At 40.7% G+C, this 13,745-nt stretch overlaps 1 protein-coding gene across 1 annotated transcript; it reads right to left on the reverse strand.

Annotated features, from left to right (window-relative positions):
- Positions 1–359: 359 nt before the first annotated feature.
- Positions 360–1,343, reverse strand: LOC146806223 (olfactory receptor 52K1-like). Its single transcript, XM_085623902.1, has one exon. The coding sequence runs from the start codon at positions 1,341–1,343 to the stop codon at positions 360–362; it is 984 nt and encodes a 327-aa protein (XP_085480028.1).
- Positions 1,344–13,745: the final 12,402 nt, after the last annotated feature.

Below are 13,745 nucleotides of genomic sequence, written 5' to 3' on the forward strand. Positions count from 1 at the left end.
AATTGGAGAGCTCCTTTTTAGTGAGGCTTAGATCCAAGGCATATTGTTACGGATAAAATATCCAAGATTGCAAACCTCACCACTAATTAAGAAATAAACTTCTAGCAGGATAGTTTTTTTTTTTAAGAGTTTAATATAGCATGAATTAGACCCGAAGATATCAGGTACCAGAGCGCTTTACATAGCACCAGTTGCGTTACACAAGGACACATTCATTTTTGTTAGGCACGGGGAGATTAAGTGATTTGCCCAGAATCACAGGATGTTGAGCGTTGTTGCCAAGACTCGAACACGGTTCCCCAGCTTCGACGTTGACCGTTCTAGCTGTAAGGCTACATCCTCCCCCAAGTAGTTAAAACTCATTTACGAACAGCTAATATCTCATTCAAGTATAGTGAGGGTTGAGACTTCACCTTTCTGAAGGTTTGTAGCATGTTCAGTCGAATGTCCTTCATTGTCACCCCATAAATAAAAGGATTTATAAATGGAGGTAAAAGGAAGCAACAGTTTCCCAGAATCGCATGGATATAAGGTGGAAGGTTATGATGTAATCTGTGCAACACATGGGTTAAGAAAATGGGTATGTAAAATCCGGAGAGGACACAGATGTGGGAGCTGCAGGTGCTGATGGCTTTGGAATGATCTTCTTTGGAAGGATGGTGGAAAATTTCTCTAAAAACCAGAAAATACGACAAGGCAAGACAGGTCAGGTCAACTGCACCTATTATGACACATATGGTCAACAAGTATAGATTATTAAGAGTGATGTCAGAACAGGAAAGCTTTGCCACAGCCAAGTTCTCACAGTATGTGTAGGCCACATAGCTGTCACAGAATGTCAGTCTCATGGTAATGAAGGGAAGAGGGGCACTAATAACGATGGCTCTAAACAAGGAGGCAGATGCTGTCTTTATCAAAAATGAGGTAGTTAAAATAACATGGTATCTCAGTGGGTTGCACACAGCGACATAGCGTTCATAAGCCATGGTCACAAGGATGGAGGACTCCATAGCCATTAAACATGGACTGAGGGACATCTGAAGGAGGCAGGCATAGAAACTGATCTCTCCATCATTAAGCCAAAAAATAGCAAGCATTTTTGGAACCATGCTTGAGGATAAAACTACATCACAGGTGGCTAGTTGTGAAATCAAAATGTACATTGGTTTGTGAAGGCTCCGCACAGTTTTTATGACGAACATAAGGGAAGTGTTTCCTAAAAGAGTGACAATGTATAGGATGAACAATGGGATAGCAAACCAGTACTGGAGCATCTCCAGACCAGGGATGCCAATAAGGATCAGCGATGAAGGTGTGAATCCTGTGCCATTGAAAGGTGACATGTCTCAATTAATAAAGTTGACTGCGATCTTTCAGCCTTGTACCTGGAAATACAAACAATATCATGAAATGCATTGTAAAATGTCACACAATTTCATTTTAAGCTCAGATTATGGAAAGCAATTCATTAATCAGGTAAGTAATGATTGATATATTTTACTCATCTGCAAAGAAATGACATTAAAAATGTGCAGATCTATTTATACAGAATTGCTTGTTGGTAAGTGAAAATGAAAGAATTGTAAATCATCAAAAGCATAATTGCTCCACATCTTACATACATGTATGACCAAGGGCCTGCCACAAGTTTGAGATGATCTGAGTATAGATTATAGACTTGCAACAGGCCTTCTTAGGGCGCACATCTCCTTCAACAATGGCTCTCGTCTCTGGGAAGTAATGGCAGTGTATGGTAAACTATCCAAATACGTAAGGATTTGCTTCTTGAGTGCTATATAATTTAAAAAGTAATGAGAAGACCTTCAAGGTGAATCATTCAAAACAACATCATGACTGTTAGAAAGCATGTACATATCATCAAGCATTGGCAAAGTCAATAGGTCTAATTTGCTATGTTGGTTTAACCAATATATTTTTTATATTAAACATGGCAGCCTGTCAGTATTGGTAATGTCAGTTCATCCACAACTGCAGCAAAAGCATCGTTAAAGGTAACAGAAAAGTGTGTGTCCATCTTCAAATGAAATTGTATTCTTTATTTTTGTTGCAAAATTCATAGGTAGTAGACATGTTCCATGTAAGTATGGTACCTACGCTCAATGTGATGACCGTTTTAGAAAGGCAGAACAATAATAGATGATGACCTCCCACTGCTATTGTCTTTGCCAGTGCTTGCATGACAATTATCCAAGCATTATCAAAGACAGTACCCGAAATAGGTGCTACTCATCTTTAGGCACAAGAGAAGAAAGTCGCTAGAGACCACAGACATGAGGCCTTAAGCCACGGATTCACAGTAAAAGAGATTGAGAGTGAGGGGATTGGAACAGAGGGTGCAGAGGAAAGAAGCAATGAGGGGGAAGAACTTTGGATGGCAGGAGGAAGTGAGAAGCAACCGTGGCATGGAGGTGAGGGAGCAACGGCGAAGAGCAATGAGGAGGGAAAAGTGATGGCAAGCACCTAGGGTGGGAAGCATCATAGTCAGAGATGTTTTAAGGCATGGGCAAAGAGGGCAATTGCTCAGGGCCTCCACCTTCCAAGTGGCTCCCTGGGTAAGTGAACCTTCTCTTCTATTTTTCTATCTAAACCTTTCACCTTGTCTGTCTACCTCTACCTCTGACTCTGCCTCAATAGTGTTATCTTAAAGACCTTTGGCTTCCTAGGCAAGATGTGGTTAAACTGTTTTGTGTGACCTTGTAAAAGATGAATACATCATTTATATTGTTTGGCCTCATGTGACCTTGAATTAATGGGAAATGCATAATACATTCTTGATCTGTTTAGACTGCCCCAACTATGGGCCCTGCAATAGATTTTTTCCCAAGTCCTTAGGATGACACTGATCATAGTGATAGAGAATATTAAGTGGAGAGCAATGGTGAGGGGCAGGATGTTAAACACTACACAGGGGAGGTGTAGGGAGATGTAGGGATGTAAAATAGTCTTGCAGGCTCTGCAATGCAAGCAGTAAAGAAAAGGTTGCAGGACATAGAGAAAGTCGATACCATGAGGTGAGAGAGACAATTGCCAGTGGGCTGAGCTAAGATGTAATTGACTATGTCTCAAATCAATAGCTGAACACAATATGCCAATAGTTGAAGTGTATTGTCCCAGAGCCCAGTGTCTAAGTATATTGAAAGTCCTGGTAACATTAGGTCTGTCGACAACAGAGAACTAAAGCTACCTCTACGGAGTTTCTATAAAGGAACACAAACAGCAATTCATGATGGGATAATTTACTTTGTCTTTCCAGTTTTAGCTGCAATTTTGCTTTATGATTGGATGGGGATTTTTACTAAAATAGATGATGAACACAAGAAAACCTACATGTGTTATAGGTTTGTGAAGCATAGTAGTTGATGATGGAGTCACTCATAATTTTCTCCAGCTTCCTCAATTCAAAATGTACTGATATCTCCAGCAAAGGGTATCCGAACTAATAGTCTCCAAAGAATATATCTGAGTAAAACAACGTCACATAATGAAGTACATTTCAGGATATATCCTTTCTGTTAAGAATGAACATATGTATATGTGGATTTGCCTGGGTCAGTGTTCTCTTCAGAGTGCTAAATGCATTTAGTGCATTACAGGCTACTTAAATAAATAGCCATTTTTGTCCTGAATAAAGAGCTTTATCTTCTGTGGGGAACACCAAACCATCCTCATTGTAAGGGGATTCTTGAAAGATGAAAATCATGACTATGCATGACACCAGAGTCTATGATCAAGGATAGTCCTTGTAGGAGTAACAAATGCACTTCAACATCCACTTTTAGAAATTTACACAAACTATAGTGAAATTCCATGAACTACTAACTTGTTTTCTACTTACCATTAGCTGCAAAAATTCATGAAACAGTGGCCACTGAGTGAGCCTCTCTGCATAGCTTCAAATATTATCAATGACTACAGTCTGGCCTTAGACCATGGCGAAGCACAAATGGAATAGAGGCAAGGTCACTTTCTCTTACAAACATGAGTGTGCCCTGCAAAGTGCTACAAGGACCCCTCTCTGTCCTGTATAAAGTACTTCTTACATGACTTCTTTAATGACTTCCATTAGCAACAACAATATAGGCTGAAGCGTGTACCCTGGAAGCATGTGGATATCTCATCAGGATTCCCAAGTACTTGTATTTTACACAATGAACCAAAACCATATTTTATGTTCTTAAGATCTGCACAGTTCTACAAATTTACAGTCTGATTACTTTGGTTAACTCCTTTCACCTAGTTCAGAAACTCTATTTATATTCAATTTTTCAAGTAAATAGTAAGTCAGTTAATTCAGCTTTATTTGTCTAAGATAGCCATAAAAGTACAAAAGCACAAGATACACAAATACAATTATAAAACATACATTGTTCCAGGCAGTATTAAAAACCCACTAAGCAAGTTTACCCATATACAGCAATAACATTATTTCCATGCAGACAGATGACCAGTACCTCTTTCTCGTAGTCAATGAGCATCTAATGGAAATAATTACTGCATGATAATCTTGTGGTGATCCTAGCTGGTGTAAAAATGTAATAGCTACTTTATTTTGTCTGATGTTTGCTTCAATAAAACTGGGCAAGAAAGTATTTGTGGTAAGAAGTATACAATGTACAGAAATGCATATATTGATCTGTGCTTTGCTTCAAGACATTATCACAAGGGCTACTAGATAGATTTAAGAAGAAAAATCCCTGCATTGGAATCACAACTAAAAAGTGAATTTAGTGGGTTGCGAAGAAATCTATGCTGAGTTTTAATAATAGTTAAATAAGACTCAATCCTGATGACAATTTTTAAAACCAGTAATGGCTACCAGTCTGTCATCGTTCTTTCTCTCTGTGCAGGTCTTATGGCAAAAAGTAATGAGCAAGCTTCTAACCATGCCTCCTGGCTTAGAGAGCAGTTCTGGAACCCCTAGTGTAATAAAAACATGATTAACATACGCCAGCCATGGGATAGCAGACACATTGTCCAACAATGATAGCCCTTGTGAGGTTCTCTTCTGGATGTCCCCCAAATCCTCATCTAAAAAACAAAGGGCTTAATGTAATGATATCTTTCACATTGCCCATTCCCAACTCAGAATGACATATGGGAGTAGATGAAGATTGTGGGACAGATAACAGCCTACGTAGAAAGCTATTTTCCACCTTTTGTAGACATTCTACATTTACTCTCTCTAATGCCCCAGCCCCATTGCTCCTAATGATAACACATTTGGTCTTCTAAATGTGGTTTATCTGCCACACTAGTTTGTATCCCAATCTCGACATAAAATACAAAACAGATTCAATTGACCTTTGAAGTTGAAGTGCCCTTAGAATAAATAAAACATCCCAATATTCAGCAGAATCAAAAGGATTTCACATGTGTAAGAAATGTGGCGCTTTGACAACCTCAGCACCTCTGAAGGAGAATGTCTTAAGACTCAAATCATTTATAAAAGCGCTCAAAGCAGTTAAAAGAATTTGGTGCCCATTTGCAGCTTTTGCAAATAGGACTGTGTGATCTGCGTATAAAAGTACCTGAACTGGTCAGTTCCCCACCTGAGGCATATCTTTCCCTGCCATGAGCCAGTGATTTTCTAAACGATTGATATAATGTAAAAAAAGGGGGGGGGGGGCAATGACATAACCATAGTGAACCCCAAGAGTGGATTTAATTTTCGGAGAGAGTTTTCCATTTAATCCGGAACAACTCTTGGCTGATTGATGCTAGTTTATTTGTCAATCAATAATAGCGATGGGGTAACCCCGTCATATTTAGAAACTGGGGATAGATACGGTACATGGACAGTGGTTCTGCCATGAAAGAAACCGTTTCATTAGTACTTTGTCCTCACAGAGGTAGGACTGTTAATTAATGATTCAACAAACCACGACACTGACCATATCTACAAACGAAAACCTCAACTAAATTAAAGAGTGTTATTCAATGTATTAAAGGAAATCATATATCTTATGAAAATGGTGATAAACAATAGGACTAATTCACAATGTACACAATGACACCAAACAATATATACAATACTGGTGAAAGAAACAGTGACTGAAATGGCACTATACATATATCAACAATACACAATTACAAAATATATCACAAATATGAAACATAAGACATAAATTGATTGTGAAGCATTGGATTAACAATGGAGACGCCCTAATTAGACCTATGGTGTATCATCTTCAATATTTAGTTTGTCTGTTTGGGCAACAACACTTATATGGTAAACGTTGACATTTCGACCCCTTGGATATGTGTGTATTTAGAGGACATCACCGTAGGGTTTCATCAGGATTATAAAACAATTGTGTACAGCCTTTTATAGAGAAATATCTCTCAAAGGGAATCAGCAAGCCTTGGGTTCAATCACTGTCGATGACCTCAATAACCAGGTATGTTATACCCCGGTGTCTGTTGGATGAAGGCCAATGAAGGGCATCCCTATACTGTAGGAGTATTTAGTAGTGAAGTTGTAGGGAACAATCTTCCTCCTCACAATCCGGATATATCAAGAATCGGGTGGAGATAAGAAGAAGCTAACTTTAATATAGACGTGCTAAATTAGTCAACAAGTAGCAGCCCATGCTTCCTTGAATCCTCCGGCATCTTGGGCTCGGAGATCACTGGCAAAGCGGTATGTGTTCTTTGAATACGTCCATGAAAGCCCCTCCCATACCTGTGGTTTTTCTTAGGAGGCTCCTATTGATTATAAAAATGATGTCCTTAATGTCAATTGACTAACTCATGAGGCGAGCAGCACCTTGATTGTACATTTCTTCCTCAATGAGATGATGCTGCAAGCAAAATAGACCAAAGGTTTTGGTAAAATGTTTGACCCGCGTTTGGACTGGAATGAGGGTCTCAACTGGTGGCCTTTCATAATCAGGGAAAAAGGGAGCTATATAACTTCCCAGAGAGCCTCGCTTTTTTGCAATTTACATGCAGCTACTAAATCCTCCCAAGCTTTTGATCTGATTTATGCTTTCCTTATGGCTAGGACTTCTTAGAGCGTGGACATTTGAGCGTAGACATCCTTAGAGCATGGACATTTGCTGAGGGCTGGTTTAAGATTTTTATAAGCAGCTGTGCATGCATGATTAAACTAGTCATACATCTGCTTGCTCTGATGTGGTTTTTGCACAACTAACAGAAGAAATGGAAGAGCTCAGTGAATTAACCGCTTCTAGGATAACCCGAGGATCTTCACATTTGCTTGTGCTTACTTAATTGCCTACCAATTATCTTGTATAAGCTCATGGATAAATTGATTATTATTATATTTCTCCCACTTACTGCATAAATTGATCATTATTAACTTCCCCCCACTTAGTTCTGATTCCTTTATTTCGCATCAATTTGATTGCATGAATCTCAACCTGGGTACTACATCCTATAAAGTTAAGTCTGAGACTTACGATGAGTGGGTTGTGCTCACTAGCGAAACTCTGCCAGTAAAAGTGCAATGTTGAAGGACAGCAACATAAAATCAATGGTACTACTATTATCATTTCCCTTGTGAGTAGGTGCTACAATCATATTTGGGGATTTCTACTCATGGGCAAAGACCATGATCTTAGCCATTAAAATCCAATGCAACGCATCCCCATACGGACGTGCATAAAGTGCGTCATCTCCATCCCCTAAGTGTCAAATAAACCACAACTTATGGTGTTACATACATTACATACACAAATGTTAGAATATCCTACCCATAAAAATAAAGATTCTTTTTTTGCTTATCCTGGAATTTAGCAACGTGAACATCAAGATCATCAATTACCTGGGTAGATTTGACATGACATACAAAATATTACATCAAATCAAAAGGTTTCAGGAATCTTAATAAACAAAATGGGGTGAATTGGGTTTCCTTAAAGGAAAGTTTGGTCAGCTTGTCTAAAGTTAAAGTAGCCAAACCTCCTTTTTCTCCAGCTACAGGTGATACAATTGCTGGGATGAATAATATCCATTGATCCAAAAATGATCTGTGTCCCATGTCTCTTGACAGCAAATGCTATCATAGTCATTAAAAAAAATGAACAGTTTTGGTCACATTCCTACAACGTTCCATGACAGCACCCAACTGACGTGGTCAATGTCAGTACTCATAAGGAGTGATGTGGCTGTGGAGTTAGCAGTCGGAACTTGTGGATTGGACTCATCAGGCAATTTGCATTGGGTTCCCATTGGGTCAGGGCCACTGGAATGCAGCAGCAGAGGGTCAAATTATGAAGCAGGGTTGGGTAAATTATGTGGCATGAAAGGGCAAATTATACAGCATTATGTAGCACATTTTGTAGCAACATTACTTAGTTATTTTGTCATTTTTAAACTTGGTAACACTGTCTGGGCATTGGTTGACCTACAATGTGCGGCAACATGTATCGCATTTTTACTAACTTTTTGAATCTGCAGATTATGCACCAGATGGTGTATTATGTGGCAAATACGGCAAATCTATAATTATGCAAAAATTGCCGCACTATCACATAATTCCAGTGGCCCTACATATGGTACATACAATTAGAGTAGCAATATCAACCAGAAAGTCCACATACTCTATAGAGGCAAATAACACATTCATATCGTTCTTTCTTTCTATGTCGTTCGGAATTCAGGAATTAGGTTTTTCAGTTGCATCAGCAGCAAGGGGAGATTCAGTGGTCAAGATGCCTGGTCTATAAAAATACCTGAATGGCAGCACTCTAAGGGACCTGGGTTTATAGACCAGAGGGTGATGGCACTGAAGTAGCTCTTGTACAATGGAGAGACTTTGGAAATTTATGATCACATGGTACCCTGGGAATTCCTTTGCACGCTTGTTAATCAAAGGAGCTCTTCTGACAGAGAGGATTACTGCAGATAAATCAAATACCCATCCAAGTTCTTCTAAAGCTAGTATGCTGATTTATATTTTAATTTTTTTTATATATTGCAAATGCCTCTGACACCATAAATCACGATTTTTACTTTTCTCAGCAAGACTATTTATTGACTGCGAGTTATGATTCAATTATAATAATTATTGATTCTTTGAAACAGAAGGAACACTTCTTCATTGCGACAAGTACATGTCCTTTACATAAAACATTAAGAACATTACATTTTTTACAGTAACTTTGATGACAAATCAACAAACATAAACAGAATATTTTGAACAAACAAATAGATTTGTTACACTACAGTACTCAGATATCCTATTTTGTAGAATGTGGGGACTCAAACTTATTGTTGCCTCAACGTTAACTACTTGTTATGGTCCTGTGCTGGGTCAGAGAGGAGTGTTTCGTAGTAGTTGTAGAGAGCATTAATTAGGTATGTTGTTTAAGCTCTTCTGGGGACGTTATTGTCTAATTTTTATCCCAAACGTGTCTCTTTCTCTGTTAGCCGACGCGTTTTGACCTGTGTTGAGATGAACCTGTATTTTGTTCATAAGGTCTTCGTCAGGGCTTATATGTGTTTCCAAATGGACATCTTTATCTAGCGATTGTGGGTTACTGTCGCCTTCTTTACCAATTTGGTTAATCCATGGTGCAAGGGGACTGGCGTGTGATTCTGATCCAATCCTACTTGTGCGGGCTGGGGTCTCTTATTGTTCGTAGGGTTTTAGACGCCGATATATTCCTTATCCGGTGTTTCCTTCGTCTACTTCCTCAGCTCTTGGAAAACGCTCCGATTTATATTTTAAAGCGAAATAATCCTCCGTCTATGATTATACCAGCATGCAAACATCCTGGGTGCATTCTGAGGGCAGGCTGGGGATAGGCACCAGTAATTGGATTGGAGACTCTTTTATTGTATCTGGGTGTTAACGATTAATGGGATGGAGTGCAGACCCTCATGACAGCCCTGTATTTTCTACCTAGGGATGGCAAATTTAGGGCATTTGGCCCTTGATGTGCCTCAAAAGCAGTTTGTGCAGTTGGTACCTGGTTCTCAAGGTGTGAAAGCTGAGTAGATAAACTCTCTTGGATATTACTGGTACTGTGACACTTTAAATTAATTATGAAATTTAAGATACGTTTAATTTTCTCTAGGACTACTGTACAGAAAACTTTGAGGACTGTCGCAGGTGCACTGCAAAGACACAATAGAGTGCGATGACTGGGAAGAAGGGAGCAAAAGAGAAGGGGAGAGTAAAAGGATATTTGGGAGCATTGAATGAAATGAAAAGAGAGAGTAATGGCGACCTGAGAATGGATATAGATGCATAGAGAAGGAGAGAGAAGGAGAGAGGACAGCTAGATGGGGGAAGAAAGGGTTGGAAAACCTAAACACCAGCAAAGGCGAAGACAGTGGGTAGAGAGCTTTGTAGGAGGCAAACGTACAGCAATACAGCAAAAAGTGAGAGGATGGAAGTGTGGTGGGAGCGATGACATGGATGATGGAGAGCCAGGAAAATATAAAGATAAAACAGAAAGAAAAAAGATGGGACTTTGGCATATTTTTGAGATGGTCACCGAGTGCAGCAAGTCACCTTGCTGCGTTGCACTTGGTGACAGGGAATGGGCAGGAATGCAATGTACTTGAAAGAATATGGTGCACTCCTGCATTCCCCCTGCAATGGTGTCCTTTTGGCTGCACAGCACCAATGCAGGCACCCTTGCACTATCCTGCAATGGAACCTGTGTTGTTAGGTGGATTGCTTTTGTGTAGGAAGGGGCCCCTGTGTGTGCAGAGTGCAGCACACATAGTTTTTGTGCAGGAAGGGTCACCTATGTGTGCAGAATGTAGCATACATACAAAGAGGAAAAAACGAGGAGAAATAGGCATATTTCTAGAAGGAAGAACCCACCTGAACCTCGCTTATGTCACTCAGGTTCTTTTGCTTGCTGCATAAACCCCATCCCTAACTTATACAACCCACCACTTTGAAAAGTCAACAGTGGCTATTGCCTCCTGGTATGTGCTGCAGGGTCTCCGGTCAAGTCATTGGTGATATGAAAGCAACACTTGATCCCACCGAACAGCATCTGCAGAGATCACCACAACCTATTTGAACACTAGAGGCAGACACTCAGAAAGGACTCAGCAACACTAACATCTTCTAAAGAGAAAGCATGGTCACTGTCTTCATCAATGTTTCTGTTCATTTTTAAAAATGTAACGTGTTTGTGCTGATGATTTTGAAACATACACATTTACAGGCATATGAACAAAGAACTGGAGGAGCACTGGTTAGCTCCAAAATTGCTAACGCTGTGCTCCGTCCATTGAAAAACACAGAGATGCGCTGTATTTGCAGCACCCCTGCATTTCCCTTGGCGCTAAATTAAGCTGCCTAGTGCAAACGCATGCTCCCTTGCATGAAAGTGGAAGGGGGCCTGCATTGGATGAATGATTGTTTATGTGCAGGAAGGCACATTCCTGCACATACACAATCCGGAATGGCGATGTGTAACTGCAGCACAAATAGAAGTTGAAATCATCATATTTTTAATGATTGTTTATGTGCTGGAAGGTACACCTTCCAGCACATAAACACTCATTCATGGCGATTTTCTGTTTGTATATGTGCTGCACAATGCAGCACACATAGAAACAGAAAACACTAGGAGAAATGAATAACTTCTCCTCGTTTCACCATGTTAAGACCAGGTTTTTTTGGTCTTCATGTTCGACATGATATGGCCACTGCAACACTCACTGCCTGCCCCTTTCACACTACGCTACAATTGCTGTCACAGAGGAATGCAGTTTTGGTGACCCACGGCGCTTTAAAAGCTTGTCTACGATTACATGAATTGCCCGCACCTCATGCCCATTGAGGGGAGGTAGGTCAAAAAATGTGTTGTTCAGAAAATGGGGACATGGTTCTAAATGTTGGGAAGCGCTTCTCTAAAACATCATCCTTACCAGAAGGGAAGGGCAGGGGTCTGTAAACATAGGAGGCTGGACCCCTTCCACTTCAGATGACAAACGATAGTGAAAGACCTCATGTGCAATGTTTAAGGATGTTTAAGAATGCTGGAATGGGGGCGTGGCTAGGCGCCCGTGCGAGATGGCAGCGTTCGGGTAGAGGCTCCGTCCACGCCAGAGTGTACCGGCGGTTCGCGCACCTGTTCTAAGCAACGGAGGGAAGCTCTTCGTGTCGGAACATGCCGGGCTCACTCCTTTTCCTTTTCCGGCGCTGAGGCATGGTTATTTCAGGTTTTACAGCCCATTTCACCTCCGGTCGCGGCTCGTCATCGGCCGCGACCGCCATTTTGTTTATTTTTGCCCGCAAGTGCCGCACCAGCACGTTTTACCGCGTTTGGGATCTCTGGATGCCTCGTTTGTATGGAAGTGACTCCAGCACCCCTTGAAGCACAGATGTTGCCGACCAGCATTCTAAGGTGACTTTTCTTTTTTTTTTTTTACTTTTCTTTTTTATCTTCTCTTTCTTCATGGATCTGACTGGAATTTTTGAATCTCCTCACACACGGCGGCCATTTTGTGACTTCAGCTTCTGATACTCATGACTCCAATTTTTTACCTGGCACACCTCTAACTTAATCCGATTTTTGGAGTTTTTTTTTTTTAGTCGGGCACTGAGTTATTAACCACCTTATGCTCCACAGACCTGCTGATGGCGAATTGTTCAAGTAAAGTTCAGAAGCGCAATTATATCAAAAATTCCAAGTTATTCACGGCATTGGCACACTTAGAGGCATCTCAATCTCTCCCTCCAACTGACATGACGTCAAATATGGAACCCTCCTCACAATCCTCAGTTAAAGCGAATTCTAAGAGGTTAAAAAAAGACCCACCTTCACCTCCTAAGTCCTCTTCGATCATTTCTATGGAACTACTCCTTGAAGAGATTCGGGCCTTGCGCCCTTACATGGAAGAGACTAATGCTAAACTACAGATTCTCACTGACAACTGGGTTTCGATGGATGAGAGAGTGTTGTCAGTAGAGCGAGATGTCTCATCTCTTCAGGACTCTGCGACCAAAGTCTCTCATATGCAAGTGCAGATTTCTTCTCTTCAGAAGCAGGTGGAGGACCTTGAAAATCGTAACAGACGTAATAACCTCCGTCTTTACGGCCTGGTGGAAGGTTGTGAGGGGAGTGACCCAATCAATTTTTTCAAGTCCTTTCTTCCTAAGCTTCTGCACTTACCTGATGATACCTCACTCAATATCCAGCGTGCTCACAGGCTTGGTCGAGCGTCCTCCTCTCTTTCCTTGCCAAAGAAGCCTAGAGGTGTAATAATGTATTTTCTAGAATACACAGACCTGTTGAAAGTTCTTTCAGCTGCCAGAGCCTCTCCTCGTCTTACATGGTTGGGCTCCACTTTGTTCTTTGCGCAGGATTATGCCAGAACCACCGCAAATCGTCTCAAGGCCTTCCTAGACATGAGACCTGACCTTCGCTCCATTGGTGCCAGATATGGTCTTTTTCATCCCTGCCTATTTAAAGTCACTCACAATAACAAGACTACAACATATGAAGACCCGGTGCGACTTCGGAGCTTCCTGAATTCCTGCGGTCATGCTGACATGGAGCTGTCTGGTCCTTCATCTTCTATCCCACCATGACTTTTTCTGTAGTTGCATTTTGATTCCCCAGTTTGTTATGCTGTGCTGCTTTCCATTTTCACAGGTTCCTCAGCTTGCACGTTTCTCTGATCGAGCTTACATTTTCTATTTTAGCCTCTGATATTGCAGTCTTGCTTCTTCAGTTGGTCGTTTGCTTGTTGTATGCCTTTATTGTTTGTGGTCGCCTAACCTTGTT

Source organism: Triturus cristatus, chromosome 8 (genome assembly GCF_964204655.1).
Source record: "Triturus cristatus chromosome 8, aTriCri1.1, whole genome shotgun sequence".
NCBI lineage: Eukaryota > Metazoa > Chordata > Amphibia > Caudata > Salamandridae > Triturus > Triturus cristatus.